Source organism: Molossus molossus, unplaced genomic scaffold (genome assembly GCF_014108415.1).
Source record: "Molossus molossus isolate mMolMol1 unplaced genomic scaffold, mMolMol1.p scaffold_m16_p_1, whole genome shotgun sequence".
Taxonomy (NCBI): domain Eukaryota; kingdom Metazoa; phylum Chordata; class Mammalia; order Chiroptera; family Molossidae; genus Molossus; species Molossus molossus.
This window is the reverse complement of record NW_023425344.1, coordinates 248,173,301-248,197,483: the sequence shown is the minus strand read 5'-3', so window position 1 is coordinate 248,197,483 and position 24,183 is coordinate 248,173,301. Positions and strand designations below refer to the sequence as shown.

Genomic DNA, 24,183 nt, shown 5'->3' with positions numbered 1-24,183 from the left:
GTTCTAGCCTGAAGGTGTAATTCTGAAATAGTTCATGCCTGTGACAGGTTCCCGATGCCACCCCTCAGTAGGGCATGCACGGCCTCATAATGTGGCTTGGTTCACGAGGAACCCCGCATCCTCTCTGGGTCCCAGCGCCCCTCCTCCCTCCCAGGGGGAGCAGCGCCCGGACGGGCTTCTCCCAGTACAGTCACATCACTGTACACTCCCAGAGTGGTTCTCAAAACTGCGTGTCTCAGACTGCTTTGTACCACGAAGATTACCGAGGACGTCACAACAGCTTCTATTTGGGTAGTTACACCTGTCTACATTTTCCATGTTTGAAACGAAAGCAGAGGATTTTTAAAACACAAGTACAGCCCTGGCCATTTTGGCTCAGCGGTTAGAGTGTCAGCCTGCAGTCTAGAGAGACTGGGTTCGGTTCCCGCTAAGGGCATGTACGTACCTCGGTTGCGGTTTGTCCCCGGCCCTGGTTGGTCGTGCGGGTGGCAGCCACTCGATGTGTCCCTTTCACGTTAATATTTCTCTCTCTCTCTCTTCCTCTCTCTCCCTCCAACTCTATCTGAACAAAAAATGAAAAAATGTCCTCGGGTGAGGATTAAAAAAACAAAAAACAAAACAAGTACACATTTCATGACTTGCCACAGTGACAATGTCAAGGCGTGTCATGTAGCCCCTGGAAAATTCCACTGTGTACTCATGAGACAAGAGTGAAATAGGCAAATGATGTCTCAGTTGTTACAGATACAGTCTGAGTCACAGACCCCCGAGAGGGCAGGCCTCCCGGCCACGTGCTACCTGCGGCGCCACAGCAGTGCAAACAGAGGTTAGACCTGCTGGATGGACGTGCAGCAGCTCGAACGGCGACGGCTGAGCCCCCTGTGAGCATCAGGATTACAGAAAGGCTCTGGTAAGGGAAGAGCAGATTCGGTGTCACGGCCACACACCTTCCCTTCCGTCCGAACGGTGGGAGGGTCAGACTGCTGCGCCCCGTGTGCAGTGTCTGTCTCCTGCGTGCACCCTCACGCCGCCGCCCAGGGGCCTGACAGCTGCTCTCCACTCCTCTGGGAGCCCGCGGGCCTGGGAACACACTGGCATTCTTTGGCTGAACCCGACTCACTGCACTTCCCACACTTTCTTTCAAGGCCCGAACACAGCCCTTCTGCTGGCGAGCCATCTGACAGGCCATGTGGGCATCAGGGCCAATGGTACGAATTCCAGTGTATGCCTGTGTCCTGAGTCTGTGACTTTGACCACTTGTGGAAGTGGAATGGGTTTCCACAGCCTCGGGACAGCTGTGAAGAGCTGGCCGGGCCGAGGACGGGGCAGTATGCTCCCCTCTGAGGGTGGATCGACAGCTTGCGAATGAGACCTGGCTGAGCCCCGGCTAACACGCCTGTTTGTCAGCATGGCGACTCGGCTCAGTTCAGCGAACACCTGAGTGAGGGCACAGCATTTACTAGGCACACGGCAGGCAGCAATGAGTAACACTGCGTCCTGCCCCAAGAATCTAGGCAGGGAGGGGAGGCGGCGAATGAACAGATGATGGACACTGAGACGCATGGGTGCCACGGGGGACAGAGAAAGTCTCATCAACAGTGTGAAATCAGACACTGCAAAAGGTAACAGAGATTGGGAAGCTTTGATTTTAACCTCGACTTAACCTTGAGAGCCGGAGCTAAGCCTAGCTTCTGAAAACACAGACACCCGGCTTCAAATCCCAACTGTCAGTGACACCATTGGGACCTGGGACGAGGAACCTACCTTTGTTGACCATGGTTTTCTTGTCTATAAAATGAGAACAACACAACATCAGAGATGAGGGTTAAATACAACGCATGCAATATAAGCAGCATAATGCCTGGCATGTAACGCTCAATGAGGGTAGCTGCTGTTATTGTTCTCTTTCATGGGTTCAGTTACCTACGTGAAGCCACTGATGAGACCAGTTCCCCACCACGTGTGCCCAGGACACCCGAGGAACCCAGAAGCTGGCATGAATAATTGAGCCCCGTTGTGCTAACGCTTCTCACCTGAAGGCACACAGGACTCTCTGGAACAGAAGACAGAGGAGTCCCAAAAAGCTCTCCCAGTGATTTGGCTACATGTCCCTGGGAAACAAACTGGACAACGTGACCTCTGAGGACCCGTCCTGCCCCGACTCCGGCCTCGACCTCCCGATCTGTGTACCCCACAGCTGGACTAGCCGGGTAGCTATCAGACTTCAAATTCATCACCAAGGAAAAGGCAACGTTATTCCGTCACAGAAATATTGAGGGACACGTAAAGAAGACAAGAGAGCTGATCTGGTTGAAGTGGCGGGTAAGACCCCAAAGCACACTGACCCAGACGATCTGTGCAGACCTTCTCCACGGTCCTTGCAGGACAGAAACCTCAGAGCTCGAGGATTAAACAGACCTGGAAACACCGAGCTGCCTCCCGCCAGCCCGTGCGCGGCCGGGGAAAACCCTGCCAGGTCGTTCTGGCTGGTTCCAGCTCCCGCCCTGCCTCACCCGCCATGTGACCGTGGCAGAGCACAGACCGGCTCCCTCACCACCCACCAGAGCGCTACCGCCTTCCTCGTCTGCTCAGCAGGGTGAAAAGAGTCAGTTAGAAAATGGCCCTGGCCGGGTAGCTTGGTTGGTTAGAGAGTCGTCCTGATAAACCAAGGTTGCAGGTTTGATTCCCGGTCAGGACACATACAAGAATCAATCAATGAATGCATACATAAGTGGAACAACAAATCTGTGTTTCTCTCTCTCAAAAAAAAAAAAGAAAGTAAGTTGGCTCAAAACCACTTTGGACACTGTGAAGTACTTTGTAAGAGGAAGGATTATAATTTTATGCTAAGATAAAGAGCTGTAATGAGTTAATCAAGTAAGTGCCCCAAACCCCAGAAGGTAAAACTGCTATCACCTACCACCTTTCATGGAGCTATAGGCCAGGACAGTACGTCAAGTGTAGCCTTACCTTCAGAAAGACAGCGCACAGCCAGGTGTGCAGGACACTGACCCGCTGCTGCTTACATACGTGCTGGACAGCAACAGCCCCAGTGACCGATGGCCCCGTCAGTCCAGTTCTCTAAGCTGAGGTCAGGGTTCTGTTCTCACAGTCCATGGAGTTTCCATCTTAAAGGGAACCTCAGTGCTTCCCTCTCTGCTCAGCGTTCAGAGACCACAACCCGAACATTTCCAGGCCGTTCCAGAGAGAACAGCCAGGACTCTTCCACAGCACCTGAGCCAAACCACAGCCTCCTTAGATCAGAAACCCCTTAGATCAGAAGCCACTCGAGATCACAGGCATCAAGAGGCATGGGCCGCGAAAGGGACAGACCAGTAGACGGAGCAGGCTGTCAGTATCTTGTTGTGTGACCTTGGGCAAGTCCTTTGCCCTCTGCTCTGGTCCATGATCTCCCCACTGCACAGTGGGATTGGGGATGATTTCTACAGCCCCTTCAGCTCTACACCATTGTGATTCTTGGATTCCTGTTGACCTCCCTCTGTCCCCGTTTTGGTCCCAGTACTCACACCATGGCCATGACTGGAAGGCTTCAGCACAGGGAACCTGAAGAGAAGAGTCCTGTACTCCCAGCAGGTTACGCTGATCAGCGAACCACAGACCCTCAGGAGGCAGCAACTTGGTTTTCAGACTCTACTTAAAACCAAACAGGAAACGGAAGCCAAACCAGAGACAAAGGGGAAACAAACCCCAGTTGGAAACTGAAAGCTAGGTAGAAAATGGAGAAACAAGAGGCTCCCAGGGCAGAGCCCCACCAGTGTGGGTAGCGAAGAGCCACTGTGGGACTGAACCCCATCCCCCCAACAAGGCTGCAACCTCAGGCCTCCGAGCACTTCCTGTGAGAGGGAGGGCGAGGGCAGAGGCAGGGGTGAGGTGGGGCCAGGCTGTGGTGCTGCCTCCCCATTAAGTGCACAGCCTAAGAGCCCAGGACAGGTCCAGGCCTGTGCTTCCCATCTGTGGCAGGAGGGGGCAGGGCAGCGCGTGCGGCTTCCTAAAGGCCTGATGAAAGTGCCAAGACCTCAGAAGCATCCTTGCTCATCTTTCAGAGAAGAAGACTAAGTGATGTTTATTTTTTTTATTTTTTTTCCATTTTTTGTACAGATAGAGTGGGATGAGAGAGAGGAAGGGAGAGAGAGAGAGAAACATCGACGTGAAGGGACACATCGAGTGGCTGCCACCTGCACAACCAACCAGGGCCGGGGACAAACTGCAACCGAAGTACGTGCCCTTAGCGGGAACTGAACCCGGGTCTCTCCGGACCGCAGGCCGACGCTCTAACCGCTGAGCCAAACTGGCCAGGGCGTGATGTTTATTTTTAATTTTTTTTTCTTTATTTATTTTAGAGGGAGAGATAGAAACATTGATGAGAGAGAACACTGACTGGCCTCCTCCTGCATGCCCCCCACTGGGGGTCGGGCCCACAACATGGGCAAGTGTCCTGACCGGGAATCACACCGGCGATCTCTTGGTGCATGGGTCGATGTTCAACCACTGAGCCACACAGGCCGGACCTAAGTGATGATGTTTTAATATTTTATTTAATAGTTTACTCTGCTAAAACATCTTGCACTTTTTTGGGGAAGATGCTTCTCTCTAATGGTGCTATTTCAGTCGGCAACGTAGGGCCTGAAAGGAACAGGTTTGGGGAATACTGGACACCTGGTGCTGTCCCTCGTTTAGCGCGTGAACCTGGGGCTTCAGCTTCCTCAAGTGTGAGATGGGGTTTCACAGGGTCCTCACGAAGGTAAGGTCCATTCATCCTCAATCTTTCCTTCAACATTTCCTAAGAGCCCAGTCTCACGCGTTGTGCTGGGCACTAGACACGGAACACTGAAAAGAACGCAGCACTTGTCCGAGAACAGCTCCTCCAGTTTAGAAAGGAAGAGACTGACGTGTTGGCAAATAGAAGCATCACAATGTTGTTACTGATAGAGTAAAGATCAGCTGTACAGAGTACGGTACAAAGAAGGGCCGGCCCTCACTGGCGAGCTGAGAGCACTCTGAATGCTGAGAAGGTCCCCTGAGAGGCTTCTGCAGACACCCCTCCTCTTCAGCACTGTACTCGGTGCGGACACGAACTCTGACATACTCTGACGTTCATTTTCTTTCAGTTCAAAATATTTTCTATTTTTCCTTGTGATTTTTTCTTTTATCCATGAACTTTAGATTTTAATTCCTACCTAAATATTTGGTGTTTTTCTACATCTGTTACACTTATTAATTTTTTTTATTCCTCACCCGAGGATATTTTTCAATTGATTTTTTTTTTTAAAAGAGAAAGTGGAAGAAAAGGGAGAGAGGGAGGGAGAAAAACATGGATATGAGAGAGACACATCGACTGGTTCCCTCCTGCATGACTCTGACTGAGGCCAGGGATTAAACCTGCAACCCAGGTACGTGTCCTTGACCGGTATCAAATCCTTCAGTTGGAGTGCCAATGCTCTAACCACTGAGAAAACAGACCAGGGCTGTTTTCAATTTAATTCTACTGTGATCAAAGGATATACTTAGTATAACTTCTTGTATTGTTTTCCCTGGTATGATTTCAGCCCTTTACCATTTATGGAGACTTGTTTCATGGCCTAGCACGTGGTCTACCTTGGTGAACATACTGTGTGCACAAGGAAAGAACGTGTACTGTGGAATAAGGGGCAGCATTCTAGAACACATCGGCTAGGTCCAGCAAGGCCATTCAGACCTGCTGCGTCTACTGGTTTGTTGTGTTGATTTGTTTGTTTTTGTATAATTGTTCCAACAACCACTGAGAGGACGGTTTAAGAAGATCTCCAAATGTGATTGTGGATTTGCCTCAGTCTCTTTAATTCTGTCCATTTTCATGTCATGCGTTCTGACGCTCATTAGGTCCATGTTGTTTTACGACGCGTTATCTTCCTGATGTGCTGACCCCTTCCTCAGTAGGAAATTCTCTCTATCACTGGTAGCACTCTGTCTTTAAGTTGACTTTATCTGACATTAATGTAGCCATTTGAGCTTCTTAATGCTATTTGCCTGGCACATCTTTTCCCATCCTGATTGGTTTTCTATCGCTGCTGTAATAAGTTACACAAACAGAGGATCTCAGTGTTGTCAGAGAAGAGCAGGTCAGAAGTCTGAAACAGACTGCAGGAGCTGGAGGCGCTGTTTCCTTCCGGATGATCCAGAGAGTCACTTCCTTGCCGTCTCCAGCTTCTAGAGGCCCCTGTGTCCCCTGGCTCGAGGCCCCTCCTCCATCTTCGAAGCCACAGTGTGGCATCACTATGACTTCTATTCTGTCCTAACATCTATTTCAGCCCACGGCCAGAGAAGGTTCTCCACTCTTGTCTCTTTTTATGGTCACATTTTAATTTTTTCATCTTTTTTGAGGTGTAATTGTCAAAAAAAAACCCCTGTATATTTAAAGTGTATGACTTGATGTTTTGATATATGTATACATTGAAAATAATCACCACAATCAAGCTAATTAACATATCAATCATTTCATAGCGTTACCATTTTCTTCCCTTTTTCAGATTCTCCACTTTTTAAAAAAAGATTGGCACCCAGCCGGTGTGGCTCAGTGGTTGAGCATCGTCCCTTGCACCAAGAGGTCGCCAGTTCGATTCCCGGTCAGGGCACATGCCCAGGCTGTGGGCCCGATGCAAGAGGCAGGCAATCGATGTTCTCTCTCATCAGTATTTCTATCTCTCTCCCTCTCCCTTCCTCTCTCTCACATCAATAAAGAAAAAAAGTATTTTTAAAAGAAAAATTATTAAAAAAAAAAAAAAGATTGCCTAGATGCTCCACTTTTAAGGACCTGTGTAATTAGACTGGGCCCAAGGGATAACACACGATGACTGTCCCATCTCAAAGACCATAACTTTAATCACATCTGCAAAGTCCCTTTTGCCATGTAAGGCAACATATTCATAGGTTCTGGGGATCAGGGTGGGGTGGTAGCATTACTCTGTCTACTACACATCCTTATATCCTCAACTTGCCTGTGTCTTTGTATTTAAAGAGTGTCTCTTATAGATAGTATATGATAGAGTCCTGCATTTTCATACAGTCTGATAATCTCTATCTTCTAACCGGATCATTGAATCCATTTACATTTAATTGATTGATATGGCCGGCTATAGGTCTACCATTCTATTTGTCTCATTTGTTTTTTTGTTTCCCTCTTCCGCCTTTCTTACATTCTTCTAAGAATTCCATTTTAGCCTTGGTCAGTTTTGCTCAGTGGTTACAGTATCGGCCTGAGGACCGAAGAGTTGCGGGTTCGATTTTGGTCAAGAGCATGTACCTCGGTTGCAGTTCGGTACCTGGTTCTGGTCAGGGTCATGCAGGAGGCAGCCAATCGATGTGTTTCTCTCACATTCATGTTTCTCTCTCTCCCCCCCCCTCTATCTGAAGGTAAATGAAAAAGCAACCTCAGGTGAAAATATAAAAAAAATGTTCTACTGTCTTTTGGCATCCATGGTTTCTGATGAGAAGTCAGACATCATTCATGTTGTCATCCTCTGTATATAATGTATCATTTTTCTTCTGGTAACTTATATTTACTTATGCATTTATTTATTTATTTATTTTTTATCCTCACCTGAGGACATTTTTTTGCATTTACCTTCAGATAGAGCAGGAGGGAGAGGGGGGAAGAGAGAGAGAAACATCGATGTGAGAGAGACACAATAAGTGGCTGTCACCCACATGACCCCAACTGGGGTGGGGACAAACTGCAACTGAGGTTTGTGTCCTTAGTGGGAACTGAACCTGGGACTCTCTGGTCTGCAGGCCGACGCTCTAACCGCTGAGCCAAACTAGCCAGGGCTCCTCTGGTAACTTTTAATATTTTCTCTTTTTCTTTGGGTTCCAACAGTGTGACTCTGATGGGCTTAGTGTGGTTTTCTTTATACTTATCCTGCTGTTTATTCAGATGCTTGGATATATCAGTTAAGCTTTTCACCAAATTTAGGGAATTTTTGGTAATTATTTCTCCAAAAATGATTTTTCTGCCCTCTCTCCTTCTCCTTTCCCTCTGGGACTCCAATTACATATATGAAGACCTCTTGGTATTACCCACAAGTCACCAAAGTGTTGTTATCTTTTTCAATATTATTCCTTGGTTTTCAGATTAGACAATTTCTATTGTTAAGTCTCCAAGTTTAATAACCCTTTTTTAATACAGTCTCTGATCCACTTTTAATCTTATCCAGTAAATTTTAAAATTTCATTTCTAATAGCAGAATTTCCATTTGGTAAATTTTTTTATAATTTCCATTTCTCTGTTGAGATTCTCCATCTATTTGCTCATTTTATCCACCTTTTCCTTTTGGTCTTTGAACATATTTATAATAGCAACTTTGAAGTGCTTGCCTGCTAATTTCAACTTCAAAGTCACCTCAGGGTCCACTAATTGCTCTTTTCACTTAAGCATAGGTCATATCTTGTGACTCTTTACTGTCCACTAATTTAAGAATATATGTTAGACATTGTTATTATACATTGCAGAAGAGTCTGGGTTCTATTGTTTTCCTTTAAATTGTCCTGGCAGGCAGGTAAATCACTGGCAGGTCCTTTAGATGCTGTGGAGCTTGGACTAATTCTTTCTTAAGTTCTATTTCCATTTTGAACTTAGCCTACGGTGTGACCCTTAACCAAAGGCGCAGTCCTTACTGCTAAGGTGTGGCTGTTCTGGGGTAACTGAGGTGGTCAGTGGGTCTCTTCATTCAGGTTGCCTGGGATCTACAACATCTCCTAGCAGTGCATGACCTCAAGCATCACCACTGAGCTGCTAGCCCTACACTGGGCAATCTGTGCTAAGCCTCAGGGACAGTCTCATTCTACACATGGGTGGCCGGCCCTCGGCCAACAACCCAAAGGAATCCCTACACAAACTGCTATCCTTGCCCCTACCGTGAAGCCTCCTCTTCTCTATTTCCTTGCCCCGCAATGTCCAGCTACTTCAGTATCTGCCTCTTGAGCTAATTAAGATTAGCTTTTAGCTGGAGCTATACCAGTTGAGTGGTCAGAAAGCCAGAGCCACTGCGGGGCTTATCCTGTGCATTTCTTTACTCAGGGGTCAGAGTCCTGTGCTGCCTGTTCAATGCTTGAAACAGCAAGAACTTAATATTTTGTGTGTGTCGGAATCCTTCGTATATTGAGGTGCTCCGTGTATTTTGTACAAATGACTTGGCTCTATCTTTGGGTTAATGGCCTCATGAAGAGACTGAGGTCATGTGAAAGAAACTGCCCAAGATCTCAAAATAATGGCTGCAAAACTGAATTTGGAAACCAAGCCTCCTGAAGCTTGGTCCAGTCCTCTGTTTCACTGTGTTTGCTGAGGAACAAACAACCCAAAGCCTCCTTCTTATGCGCTCTGTCCCCTGGGTCTCCCGACTCTTTGGGTTTTCCGTCTTGCATGCTCACCGTCTCAGAGGCCTTTCAAGACACAGGCAGCCTACAATTTGAAATTTTAACACCTTTTTTTTTTTCAATGACAATATGGGGAAAAAATCATGTCAAATCAGACCAATCTCTTCTGAAGATTTTATTTCTGCTCTGAGCTGTTTTGGGGTGACCTACTGCTCTAATTAGGCTGGAAGTAAACCTAGCTTTCACGAGATTCAGGATATGGCTGGAGGAAAAGTTGTCAAGACTAGTTAAGTGCACCAGTGCCCACACTGGCCTCAGAGCATTCCAGGAATTCACTGATTCATTCCATAATTCATCCCTCCGATGAACCACAAACACAGACAGGTTGGAGAGCACACACCACTGACTGATTGAGTCTTATTAATATACCCAGGGCAGCACAAAGCAGAAAAATAGTCACACTTCAGTGTATTGCTGGTCCCCCACCCCATGCCCAACCTCCCAAAGTCCTCTGGTGACAGGAGGTGGCGGGGTGGGGAGTGAGGGGGTGGGGTACTACAGAAGGAAGTCAGGACCGCAGTTTATAGTCCCACCTCTTTTTTTCTAATGTGTGCTCATCTACAAAGGGCAGACATAACGCCAGTCCTTTCTAGCTGACAGAGTTCGGGTGAGGATCAAAGGAGGTGGTGGGTGGAAAAGGCTTTGCAAAGTGAAAAGCTACGCACCTATGTGAGGATTTATTCATGTGACAAACATGTGCTGGGCACCTGTTAAAAGATATGCACCATGCTAAACACCATGGGTGCAAGGATGATACAACACAGACCCTGCACTGAAGCAGACGACCAGGTCTGACACGGTGCGGCGAGTCCGAGGACGGAAGGCGCGGGGTGCCGTGAGCACGGAGGGGTCCCACCGTGTGGGCAGTGAGAAAGGGCAGCTGTGAAGATGGGCTGTGAACAGAGTGCTGAGGCAAGAGGAGGAATGTACCAGATTTTAGAAAATACCTCTCTTCTTATTTTAATTCATACTCAAAACAATCCGCAGAGTGGGTGCTAACTTCACTATTACCCCATTGTATCATACATTAGCTCCCGATGGAGGGGTTGTCACTGCCCCAGTGGGTAAGACCAGAGATGCTCTCACCACAAATGTCAACTGCACCGAGGTCGAGAACGCCCGCTGTAAAGGAGACGGAGGTCCTGGGGGGAGGGACTGGTCCAAAGGCCACAGCAAGTTCCCACAGGCCTGGGGCCCGCAGAGGGCTCCTGTACCTGGCTCCTCAGCCAGGTGTCAGGTCATGTCCCACGAGTCTACACCTGGGCAGACAGCAGAAGCGGAGAGCATGAGGGAGGTGGGCTGGGAGCAGCCTGACCGATGCGGAGAAGCTCCTCTGGACCAGAGAGTGGAGCGGCGAGCGAGGGAAGGCGGGAGGGAGACAGACCACGGGGAGGTGGCGGCGCGCTGACCGAGATGCGCCCCCGCAACACTGGTTGGTGACCCGCAGAGAGGCTTGCACTGGTCACCACCACAGCGACGCCAGCGAGGTGCGGGAGGCGAAGACAAACAGCCTTACCTTCTGACACCTAGAAGAGGACAGCTGACTGAGGTCCCGAGCGCCGCAGAGGCAGGACCCCGTGGGAACACCTCTTCAGGCAGTCGGGCCCTCCCACCAGCCCTACGCCAGGCACCTGCTCCCGGGCTCCCTGCAGCCCATGCAGGGTCGCACGGTGGGGGACAGGGGCGGGGACAACAGTCTCTCTGGCAGGCCACCGGAGCACTCCCCGCCCCTAGTCTGAATCTCGCTTTCCTCATTTTTACTCTGCTAATGAAGATTAAATTCCAAAGTGACTGGGAAAGACTGTTGAAAGGAAGACCGTCCCGCTTGTCGGAGCAGCCTGTCCGCGAGGCGTACAGTGCAGCATGTGGCTTTATTTTTTAATTTTTTAATTTTAATTTTTTTATCCTCACCCAAGGACATTTTTCCATTTTTTGTTCAGATAGAGTGGGAGGGAGGGAGAGAGAGACAGAGAGAAAAACATCGATGTGAAAGGGACACATCAAGTGGCTGCCACCCGCACGACCAACCAGGGCCGGGGACAAACTGCAACCGAGGTACGTGCCGTTAGCAGGAACCGAACCCGGATCTCTCTGGACCGCAGACCGACGCTCTAACCGCTGAGCCAAACCAGCCAGGGCAAACACGTGGCTTTATTAACGACATGAAGGGCCACTGGGGCTGATGCCAGCTTCTTCACCCGTCTCTACCAGTGGATCCAACTCAGGAACGGCAACTCACCAGTGTGTCAAGAAAAGGGCTCTGGAAAACCACACTGCAAGGCACTGCCACAAAGTAGAGCAGCATTTGCGAGTCGCCCTTCCCGTGGCAAAGCCCAGCCAAAGCCGTGCCGAGGACACTGCCTGCGTGCCATGAGTTCTTTCCAGCAGAGGCAGGATGACATCCCACACAGCGGGCTGTGCATCCCCATGTGGCTGCTGTCACCTGACAGTATCTCTGGACTGGGGGACCCTGTTCCCCTTCCACTGCACTTCACTTCAATTCCACCGGTCCGGATCCAGCTAACGACAGAGTTCGTGACTGTTAACGACTCCCACCATCGCGGCCCGGAGTCTGTGAACGACAGGCTGGAAGTCTGCTGAGCTGTGCCTCCTCCGGATGTCCACCCAGCTAACACTTCAGGAGAAGCTTCTCAAAGTCGCTGGCCTTGAAGGGACCTACCAGACAGTGACCAGATTCAGCTGCTCCACTTGCCAGACCCGCAAGGAGTTCATACACTCCAGCTCTTCACAGAGCATTCTAGCTCATGCTAGTAATACCCAACCTCCATTCCCCACTCAACCTCAGGCTGCTTTTTTCACTTTGCGTTCACTTTGCGTGTCCTTAATCAAGATTCAGAGAGACGGCCCGGCCACTGTGGCTCAGTGGTTAAGCGTGGACCCAGGCACCAAGAGGTCACTGGTTGGATTCCCGGTCAGGGCACATGCCCAGGTTGTGGACCCAATCCCCAGTGGGGTGTGTGCAGGAGGCGGCCAATCGATGTTTCTTTCTCATCGATGTTTCTCTCTCTCTCTCCCTCTCCCTTCCTCTCTCTCTAAAATCAATAGAGAAAAAAAATTCAGAGAGACATACCTGTGAGCCCTGCACGGGGAATATGGAAGGTGCGCCTCCTTCCCTTCCTTGGGCCCCCACACACAGCCGAAAGAGGCGTCTTTTGGGGATCTGTTTCAGGGACTGCTCGACCACCAGCCTGAGCACGCCAGGCAGGGACGGTGTTGTCATCACCTCTGCAGGCCTGGGCCCGCTTGGGCTGTCGGTGTGTGAATGGAGGGCTACTGGACGGAGGAAGGTTGAGACAGGGAAGCACAAGACACTACAGTGGCATGGCCTGACCTTGGAACCTAGACAAGTCCCCCTGTGCTTTCGTAGCAGCGGGACTCCAGGCAAATCTCGTCACCTCTCTGCGGGGCCCATCTCGTCACTGTGAGACGAGGTGCCTGGCCTCATTCTGCCGTGGGACTGACGTGGAGACAGTGGACCTGGAACACCCTCTCCTGGCACGGCATTTGGGATAGCGACTGTCAATGAAAACTTTTGCCCTGCAAACGTGAAGAATGCCAGGGTAATCCACGCACTAGCACTTTCCATAAAACCTTATTTAAAAAAATGGATAGATAGGTATTTATTGCCATTTTATTATTCATAACTCCCATAAAACCGTAAGCCTGGGAGACGCACGTTTTGCGGCAGAGAAAAGAGCCCTGGCCCAGGAGGCCCGAGGCTCGGCTGGCGGTCCTGCCTCTCCAGTTAGCCCTCCAGGAGCCCTGGGCAAGTGGGTTTCCTCCCTGGGCTTCAGTGTCCCTACACATAGAGGACAGACACCTGGGCGATCCCCACGCCTCGTCCTGCTGGCTCCTGCCTCTTGGCTGACCACACTGAGATGGTCTCCCTTCTCCCGGCCCCTCCCTGTCCTTCCCCACCCAGAGCCACAGGCTGCTTCAGCCCCCCCATCCCCCCGGCAGCTCTGGGGAGGCTCCCCACCCTACGACAGCACTATGCAGGCTGAGATCAGTTACTCTCTAATCGTCTCTGTTCCCGGCCTTTCCTTCAGTAGTTTCTACTCTAATTAATGCACCGCAACTTATTTGGCAGGCGATCTGGAAATTTCTCTTCTATTCCTCCCTGTCTACATCCAAGCAGTGATAACCCAGATCAAACTTTAGCAATTCTTGCCTGGGCTAATTCCACAGCTTCCTACCTGGCCTCCTGGCCTCCAGTTACAGCCCCTTCAGACCCGTCTTCCACATCGTCAGTTCCAAGAGTCACCAAGACGAAATGCAAACCTGACGATGTCATTACCCACATAAAACTCTCTGAAGGAGACCCGTCTCCCGTGGGAATGTGACAACGCTGAGAAGCTCATCACCAGCACAGCCCGTCCTGCCTCTCACTGTCCACCGGCTGGGAAGGAAGGCCGCCTGCCTCAGTACCTCCCACGCCGGGAGGGGGCTCATTCAGGCTCTCTCTCCAGGAAGCCTCTTGTTTGTTTGTTTTTGTTAATCCTCACCCGAGGATATTTTTCCACTGATTTTTTTTTAGATGGAGTGGAAGGAAGGGAGGGAGAGAGAGAGACATCGATGGGAAAGAGACATATGGACTGGTTTGCCTACCCGCACAACCAGGACCGGGGCCGGGGATCAAACCTACAACCCAGGTATGTGCCCTTGATTGGGAATCAAACCTGAGACCCTTCAGTCCACGGGCCAACACTCTAACCGCTGAGCCAAACTAGCCAGGGCTCCAGGAAGCTTTCGTGACTCACCCAGTTGGCCCACGCATTCGATACCCACACCCACCCCAGGTTTGCTCGGATCACACAGTAACCACACGGCCTGTCTGCGTCTGTCCGCACTGGGCTCTCAGACAGGGGGCCCCCGTGTTTTCTCCCTGTCTTCTCCAGTGCCTGTCAGACTGAAAGTGCTCACGTTTATTTCCTCACAGCCTTTGGCTGAAGCTTTCTGGGCTGTTGTCATTGTTGCTGTGTGTGTGCGTGTGCATTTAAGCAAAACTTCTATGCTTAGGAAATGTTGCATGTTGTGAAAAACTAAAATATTCATAAAGATATAGAGTGAAATCTCTCCCTTCTTTCTCAGCTCCCTCCAGAGGCAACTGCTGGTACTACTTTCGAGTCTATTCTTTCCCAGTCCTTCCCACATTCAGGCAGGTGGTGAGGCTGCCAGGCCTTGTCCCTGTGAATGGGCACGCACCATCCCCTCCCGGTCTACACCTGCGGGGCTGATGGGCTTCCACACAGCCCCTGAAATGGCCTGCAACCTTGTGGTTTACGCATGTTGCACTTTTTCAAAGGTGCTGTTCAGCTCCAAAAAGAGACTGTCCCTCCCCAAAAAGCATATGAACTGCCCTGTGCCCAGGGTTCACTACTGAAGCCCCATCACAGCATGTTCCCCTGCTCAGGGATCACTGAGCCCACAGGTGAGGGGCTAAAAGAGGCGGCACCTCCACTGGTCAGTAACAGAGGAGCTAGGGGCACTTCCCAGAGTCTTTGGGAGCTTCCGACATCCACGTACACTGAATAGAGCAGGAAATGTCGCATGCGTCTGGGAATTCAATTTGGCTCAGCACTTTGAAGTTCCACTTGCTAAATTCGACGACGCAATAGAGGTCTCCGTCTGAGTCGCTTTCTAGTCTCAGTTCATGGGGACCCTGGAGCTGCATGTCCAGCACCACAGCCTCAAGCCACTGTGACGAGAAGCAGCTGAGATGTGGCCAGTCTGGATGGAGAAGTGATGGCAGTGTAAAAGCCACACCAGGCCCCAAAGACCTAATACAAGAAAGCCACTGAATGCAGCTCATTCATAATTTTCACACTGATTACAAGTAGAAATTATAATCTTTTAGATATAGTAGTTTAAATACATACATTATTAAAATTACTTTTATCTTTTTTTATGTTTTTATTGATTTTTTTAGAGAGAAAGGAAGAGAGGGAGAGATAGAAACATGGATGTGAGAGAGAAACATTGATCAGCTGCCTCCTGCACGCTCCCTACTGGGGATCGAGCCTGCATCTTGGGTATGTGCCCTGACCTAGAATTGAACCGGGACCTCTCAGTCCATGGGACGACACTCCATCCACTGAGCCACATCCAATTATAAAATAAGTGGCTCCATCCACTGAGACACTTCCAATTATAAAATAAGTCACAGGGATGTAATGCACAGCGTGGGAATACAGCCAATAATATTGCAGATGGGCTCTGTTCCCAATGCATACAAATGTCGAATCACTAGTTGTACACATGAAACTAATATAACATGGTATGCCAATTACACATCAATAAAAAAAAGGAAATCAAAAGCAAAGATTTCAGATTTTCTAAGTCATGTGTTATTAGGGGCACACGAATTAAAAACAGTTCAACAAAAATACCTGGGAAGACACACTAAGACAGACAGACATTTGTTTATAGGAGTCTAAGCCCATGGTGAAATCCATTTGGCAATACCCAGTTAGAATGTCACATCCAGGATATACTCCTAATAATTATCTCTTTTTAAAGGCATTTACTGTGCCCCTACTGTGTTCTGGGTTCTTCACATCGATCATCATAAATTCCATTGTAAACATGAGAGAACTGGAGTTTGCAGAGCAGCTCGGGTCACCCAACTATCAGTGGCAGCCCCCTGGCACCCAGGTCTTTGTGCCACAGCATACTCTGCCCATCCCTCTGCCTTTTCTTTATGTCTGCATTGCACTTTGCAGTTTACAAAGATACACACTGTGTCATTTAATTATCCCAACTACTCTGGATGAGGGACATGAGAACCTTGGGTGAAGGACCAGTCCCACATGTACTGCTTGGCAGAGTATAACCTGACAGCTGGGAGTTCTGAAAAAAAGGTCAACATCCTTTCAAAGTATCTTCTCTACTCCACCGAATATCACTTCCTCCTTTAATACTGATAGCTTTTCTGGGTTTGGAGTTAAAGGGAACAGTGGAAGGGGGGACCTTTACCATCAACGATAATCATGTGAATTCAATGACAATGCCACTACTTTTAGACATGTGACTGCACATTATATGTTCATATATTATTAACGAAATAATAGCACCATAAATTCATGGTGTGTTAGTTCATGGATCAAACTGAGGTAGTGAAGGTCACAAAAATTTACACAGAGAAGCACCGCGGAGTAAGCTGTCCACTTGGTGTCTAATGGTCCAGGGAGGGTGTCTGATGGACTGGAACCCTCCAGTCAGGTGGGGAATGGTAAAAGCAAAGGGCAGGAAGGTCACACAAAGGTAACTTCCTGGGGAGTGAAATGTGGTCACTGTGCAGAGTCAGGTTTGGTTTTGTCCAGGTGAGCAAGTCAACACATGGGGACCAGTGAGGAAGAGACAGTGCCCACCCACAGAGGCGGCGCAGTGGCCTGATGCAGGTCAGACAGGACGCCGGCCAGCCCGGAGGGAGAGGTGGCACCAACCATGGGCCACAGGAGCAGGGAGGGAGAGCGAGCAGACCCACACAGGAGCGGTAAGATCATGTGGAAGGGAGCAAACGCCAGCAGCACAGCCCCCGAGCACCGAGCCACTGGCCGGGTCGGCTCTGGGCCAGGGGCACGCACGCAGAGGGGCAGGGACCAGTGAGAACAGGCAAGGCCACCGCCTGGACACCCAGGCCAGAGAAGACAGAGCAGGCTGAGACACTGACCGAGTCCCGGCCAGGAAACTACTTACACCCCCTCAGTCTGGGGGGTGGACCGAACCACTGTCCTGTATCTAGAACTTTACTGCGTGTTCATTGAATCAGTAAACCGAATTCTTTTACCCACACTGTGTGCCCAAGTCATTCATTTTATTTAAAGTTCCATTTTCAGAAGCCTGACAAGGATTTTTAAAATTAGAAAATGACTGAACTTCATCCTAACCAACAGTGGAAAAGTAGAAAAGCTGAGATTATGGGGTAGTTCCATGAGGGACCTCTGTGGGCTCTGCCCCGTGGTCTAACTTGGAAAAGCGCCCTGTCCTCGCTGCCACCCTCCCTCCTTCGGGTCTCCTGTGTGCCCGGCGTCCCGGTGAGTGATGATTTTCTTTCCTGAACTGTTTCCTGCAGGGTCAGTGCCTGGCCCACTGGGGAGCGACTGGAGGAGACGGTGCCCGCTCTCAGGGAATCCTGCTTTGGGAGAGGCAGCGTGGACTCAAGAGCCCAAAGGCAGGCGGAGGCAATAGGTAACCCAAACCTTCTAGTCTTTGTAGGTAAACAAAGTCATTTTCTCTCTTTATAGCATGACAAACACACATACATGCGTACGTGCACACATACACACAATCCCAGGGCACACAGGGTCTTAGGTTGTACCTGAGACCATCTCATATGGCTTCCCACCCGAGCTGTGGCCTCTGGAGAGTTTCAGGATCTTGGTGAAGTTCTAACATTATTCTCTTTGAACTTTTTATTCTAAGCATAATTTTTATTGGGGAAAATTAAAAAACATTTAAGGGTGCGAAGAGACAAGTGAAATGAAAACGGGGCCAGGCCCTGCTGTCCACGGTAAGACAGTCATCAGTCTGTGCCTAAGGGCCCTGCCACCCAGACGGCCTGGGCATGACACACCGGGGAGGAGGTGGTGGCCAGCACGCTGCCCGTCCAGGTGCGTGGCTCCGGTCTGCGATGGCAGGGCGCGGCACGCACAGACTGGGAGTCTTTCCCAGAATGACAGGACAAGAGCAGCTGGCCTGAATCTGTCATGTTTGCTCTGCCCGTGCTTCACAATTCTCTCCACTTGCCACAACTTCTTTAGATTTTAATTTCATTTCTTCTCCTAATTCTATCGAGCATGGCCAATGTGGTGCCTCTGGCTCTCTGAGCGGGATTCCAGCACCTCAGGCCACCTGCAGCTCCCCATCTGCTGGCACCCATCCAGGACCGATTTCTGTGCCAGCCTCCTCTCCCCCCAGGGCCAGGGGACAGAGGCAAGAGAGCGGGAATCGGTGGACTTGAGGTCCAGACCCGGCTCTGTTGCTAACCCTGGGGGCCATGACCCCGTTTTGACCCTTTCTAGGTTTCCCATCTGTAAAAGGGAGTACATTTCTAACTTGCTGCGTGTGTTGCTAATTAAACAATGTATTGTAAATAGGGCTCTTGGCACTTAATAGCTGAATTAGACGGAAGCTATCCCGGCTGCATCCCTGAGGTCTAGCTCTGAATGAATAAGAGATAACAGAGGGTGTTCGGTAAATATTACTTCCCTTTCCCGTTGGAAATGCCTCAAGGGACCCTGACGTGTCTGCTTCAGGAAAGTGAAAAGTACATGCTGTGTCCAAAAAGTGCCTCCTGGAGCTCGGAGCCGGAGCTGCCTGGAAGCTTGCTCCGTTCTAATGCTGCCTCTTCTTCTAAAGGCACATGGCAAGCCCTCCACGGACTGAGCCCCCTTCCCCCACTGCCCTCTCTTGTAAACGTGTCTGTATCTGTCAGCTTGGGCCGCCCTAACAGAATACCAGATTGCGTGGCTTAGCTACAGAAATCTGCTTTCTCCCAGCTCGGGAGGCTGGAAGGCCAAGGTCAAGGTGTCAGTATGAATGGTTTCCCTGAGCCTCTCCCCTTGGCTTACCTTTTCACTGTGTCCCCACATGTCCTTTTCTCTGAGCTCCTGGTGTCGCCGCCTGTTCTTATAAGGACACCATCTACACTGGCCCCACCCTCATCTCATTTATCCCTAATGACCTCGTAAGGCCCAACATCCAAACATGGTCACATTGGGAGTTTGGGCTTCCATACATGAATGTGGGGGGGACACAACTCGGTCCAAACCGGTGTCCCAGACCACAGTGCTCTGTTATACCCTGGATGAAATACAACACTGCAATGTGGTCTGCGGATTCTGAGGGTGACTAGTATGGTCACCTCCTCCGGTGGAAAAAAATGGTACAGGTTTTAGTCTGCTTTTTATGTCTCCTGCAGTTTTGTATTATTTGGAATTCTTTAGGTTGTAAGTGACAGATTCTAATAGGAAAAAATGGAATTTATCACTTCATATAGTGAAAACCACCACAGCTTGTGGATACGCCTAGCTTAAGCAGGGCTGGATGTCTGGAGCACAGGCTCACAATGCCAGAGAATTCGGCTCCTTGGCCTTCACTGAACTCTGCCCCCATCTGTTGGCACTGTCATTAGAAGGCTATCAATGACTGGCGGCTTTCATGATCCTGATAGCTCTTGATCCCAGGAAAAAATGGCATCTTTCCTAACAGCTCTGGCCCAAGTCCAATGGAGGGCTCCTGGCAGACAACTCTGCCCCTAAACCAATACCACAGCCAAAGGACTGAGTGGGGCTCACGTGCCACCCCCAAGAAGGGGCTGAGGGGTTAGGTCTACACAAACCACGTGACCAGGTCAGACCACTGTGGGATGCGCTGCTGGGCAAAACACAGCACCTTTCTAGGAACAGGCATGCGAACAGAGCCAACACATAGGTGTGCCGAAACATTATTTGATTGCCTCTCTCTTGTTAAACGGTTCTTGATCTTTGTACAACGTCTAACTACTGGAATGATCTCAGACTCCTTCTCTGCCCAGGTGCTAACAAAGGACCGATTCAAGGCGGGTAAAGAACGCCCTTGTACACTGCCGCTAGGTCCCTATCGGTCAGCACTGCGTGGCGCGCAGAATCGCAGTTTCTCCTCCTGGCAGTCCGAGAAAGAGCTCGACTGTCCTTTCAACACACACACACACACACACACACACACACACACACACGCACACGCAGGCACTTCTGAGGGAGTGAGCAGTGTAAAACAACAAAACAAACCACAACACACAACACATTCACTGTTGAATAAAATTTACCATCGTGGAACTGTCCAAAAATTTCTTGCTGCCAGGGACATGTCCGAAAAACAAACTGCTTCGGCAGTCCGCACAGGGCACACACAGCGAACGAGAGACTCGGTTCCTGCTTTCCAACCCAGTGACTTCGCTGGACTCCAAATGCACAGACACTAGCACACACACAATTTAGAAGGGAAATGCAAGGAACAAAGTATCATTTTCAAAAAATTCGCTGTCAATTATATCTCAATAAAACTGCAAGAAACGTATGTTCAGCTGCTATACAGTAGTTCTAGAACGGAGAGACGCAGACATCATGCCTTCCCGACAACTGTTAACTGGCCTTCGCACAGCCGCAGGTGCTAGGACAGACACCAAGAGCCACAAGCCACTCTCGGCGGGGGTGGGGCTGCAAGAGGGCACAGAGGGGATAAATGGTGATGGAAAAAATAAAATAAAATAAAAAACAACTTTCAGTTTACTGTTTACCAAGCATTTTTTTTTTTTTTTAATCCTCACCCGAGGACATTTTTCCATTTTTTTGTTCAGATAGAGTGGGAAGGAGAGAGAGAGAGAAACATCGATGTGAAAGGGACACATCGAGTGGTTGCCACCTGCACGACCCAACTAGGGCCGGGGACAAACCGCAACTGAGGTACGTGCCCTCAGCGGGAATCGAACCTGGGTCTCTCTGGACCACAGGCCAACGCTCTAACCACTGAGCAAAACTGGCCAGGGTGAAGCATTTTTCTTTATATAATCACACTGTTTCTCACAACACCTGATTTTACATATTAGGCAAGTGAAACACCAAAGGAATAAACAGTTTGCTCCGAATTACATAGCTAGTATGAGCAGCAGCCTGAACTTACCCTCCAATGAGACTTCAACTCTTCCACTCCTCTCTTCTTCCATTATGTACTTTGCCCTGCAGATTCTCTTCTCCCCCTTCAGGCTCAGATCCCTTCCACTACAGCAGTATTTTCCTGAGCATAAACTACAAATTAATGTTAAGCAACAGAAGTTCCTTCATCAAACATATGTGGGAAATTCAGGGGACAATTCCCACCCTGCCCCCCCAACTCCCGCGAGACTTCTCAGAGCCTTCGTGCTCCAATGCCCTGCCCTTGCCCAGGGGATGGGGTGGACAGTGCTTCTCAAACAGCTGACTACAGACCTTCTGCCCCCCATGCAGCCTCCTGCATGACTAAGCCATCCCCAGCACAGGTCCCAGAGCCTGGGGCACTGGGTTCAGATGCCACCTCTGTGTGATGCTGGAGAGGCTCTAAGCCCGTGCGTGCCATGCTTTACGTTGAACTCCGTGGGCAGACAGCACAGTAACAGCAGCTCTCTCCCAGGGATCTCATGAGGACAGTGGTACCTGTGTTTTTGCACGTAAAGTGCTTAGCAGGAGACTATGTTCAGGAAAGCTCATAAATGAGACATAGTCACTTACTCAACAAAACATTACAGTCGTCCCTCGCCACTTCGCGCTTCGACTTTCGCGGCTTCACTCTATCGCGGTTTTTTCAAATATATTCATTAAAAAGTTGATCGAGACAGTGAAAATGATACAGCGTGTGCTCGGTTGTCTGAGTCAATTATACACCCCATATTACAATGAAAATTAAAATTATGTACATGTGGACTGTAGGCCTATGTGTTCGAGCACCCCAGGAATCCTTCAACGCCAGGTCAACCGCTAGAGTCTGGAAGGGATTAACTGTGACCAATGAGGGACGACCGTACATAAAACAAATAGTGCTAGAAACTGCTGGAATGTCTGCCAGATTTTCCTTGTTTTACAAAACCAGGGTCAGAGGCAGCTATGGTGCGAAAAGCAATAGTGGCATTTCGGTTGGAAGATGCCACCTCCAGCTCTCCCAGTGCAGCAGATGTGTGGCCTGAGCAAGGGACTGGCCTCTCTGGACCTCCTCAGGGCACGTGCCTCAGGGGACATGGTGAAGACAGTGCCGGGCTCCAGGACTGCGGAGACACGGGGGGTGAGGGCAGGTGCTGGCAACACAGGTGTACCTTTGCACGTGTTGCATTTTATTTTGAATCTAGAAGATTCAGAAACTTTTCATTTCAATATGTAAGGACTTTATAAACTTCACATGCATTTTTATTAGCTCAAACCCTTGTGTAAATTCCCACAGCTTTGAAACCTGCCACGTGGGCCTTCAGACCTTGCTGCTGCCCTACCGCCTGGACCAGTTCTGCCCACGCAGAAGCAGGTCCTGCCCACGGGACTTGGTCGCTCTCAAAATCCCGGTCACGCCTCATGTGCAAAACTGAAGACGTCCAGCAGGGCAGCAACTGCCTCGCTTCCTGCCATTTCCCCTTCGAGGGCCTATGACAATGGCAGGTGGCAGGTGGCAGGTGGCTTTTAAAAAATGAATAAATAAAAACTGCTGAGGAGCCACGATGCATCCAGCTCTGCGCAAGCGTGACAGATGGAATGAAAAGGTATCAAGCCTTCTTTCTGCCTTCAAGTAAGCCTCGGTCAAGTCAGGAAAGTACGACGGAAAATTAAGTATTAGATGATGCTCTATACCTCGCGTGTTGAATGGAAGTTCAGGAAAAAAGAGAGACGTGTGTAGGCTACAGAGGTTAGAAAGGTTTCCTGTAGGACATGTGCGCAGGCTGGGTCCCGGCGGATTTCATGGGGAGAAAACAGGGTTGGAGACAGGAAAGCCACTTGGTACCGGGCTGGGAGACGGGCCCCTCATTTCCCACCCTTCTTTGAAACAAGCTGTATTTAAGTTTCCATCAGGGCAGGATGAGCTGATTCACACTTCATTTATCCCAGGGATCCGATGATCACACGTGTCCCCACCAAGATGGGGCCAACCATTCTGTCCACCCTAGGACCTACTTCCCTCATCATCAACGGGTTTGACAGTCACGAAGGTGCTCTTCAGTCTGAGGCCCCGGAAGTGCTCTGGCTCAGGTGACTGTGAAAGCACCCTCTCCGGGAAAAGGGGTTTCATCACTGAGCACAAACCGTCTCTAAATCCTCGAGCTGTTTGACGTCTGGTTCACGAAAGTACATCCAGCCGCGGTGTTACCATATCCCGTCTCCCCCAAGAGGGCTCTACCGGGACCTACTACACAGCTCTGACCTACGGCACCCAGCGCAAGGCGGGGAACAGAGCAAGGCCGGGACGCAGGAGGGAGCCTGGCAGGGACGCCCGCCTTCCTGCCCTGTGCACCAGCGGCCAAGAGGTGATTTCCCGACTGAAGAGCTCCAGGTTCACATCTCCTCCTGGGCCTCCCGAGCAACACGCATAGGTTGTCTTTTCTCTTTGGCACTCATGCCGATGAAGAGGGAGGGCAGGCTGGTCTCAAAGACGTGCAGCGAGATCACCCTGGCATCTGGCAGGCTCTGAACTAGCTGGCTGGCTGGGGCGGAAACAATTCCTCTCGCCTGTTTTGCCAGGAGTTACAGAACGAACTCCAGACAGTCAGACGACTCGCCGCGCAGCTACCAAACCCAGGAAGGCCACGAGCCAGCGTGAGTCCGGTTCCAGACCACATGTTGTGGTCTGTGTAGTCACACACATTTAACACACCTGGACGCAATCAGCCCAAGGAGGCGCCTCTGGGGTCAAAAGCACATGTGACAGCACCTTTCATTAGCCAGTGTCCTTGACTTCCAAGGCCCCCACATGGCCACCACTGTATTCTCTCTGAGTCACATCTCTGTACACAGAGTATTATTTCTGTTTTCCAAGTAGACAAACTAAGTCCCAGTGAAGTAAGTGACTCATCTGAAGGAACCCAGTTCGTGCCATGAGAACCCAGGTCCCAGGTTCCAAGCTCAGGCTCTCCCCACAAACTCGAATTGCAAACGTGCCTCACATGATCAGCAGAGCCTGAGACAGTGCACGTGCCTGGGCTCCACCTGAGCATTTGGACCCTGCAGGTTAGGGAGCAACCTG

General features: G+C 50.0%; 1 protein-coding gene across 4 annotated transcripts in view; it reads right to left on the bottom strand.

Annotated features, from left to right (window-relative positions):
* The window catches only part of EVL (Enah/Vasp-like), an 87,165-nt gene extending 65,940 nt beyond the window's left edge, over nucleotides 1-21,225 (bottom strand). Inside the window, exon 1 of one of the 4 annotated variants that reach the window (XM_036253031.1) lies at nucleotides 21,112-21,225. Coding sequence is in view for 2 of the 4 variants with exons in the window: in XM_036253015.1 (XP_036108908.1) it covers nucleotides 3,528-3,538 (11 nt within the window). In the remaining 2 variants the exon portion in view is untranslated. Of the gene's footprint in view, nucleotides 1-2,970; nucleotides 3,786-21,111 lie in introns of those variants that run through there. The other 3 variants (XM_036253023.1, XM_036253015.1, XM_036253045.1) reach the window with 3 other exon arrangements.
* Nucleotides 21,226-24,183: the final 2,958 nt, after the last annotated feature.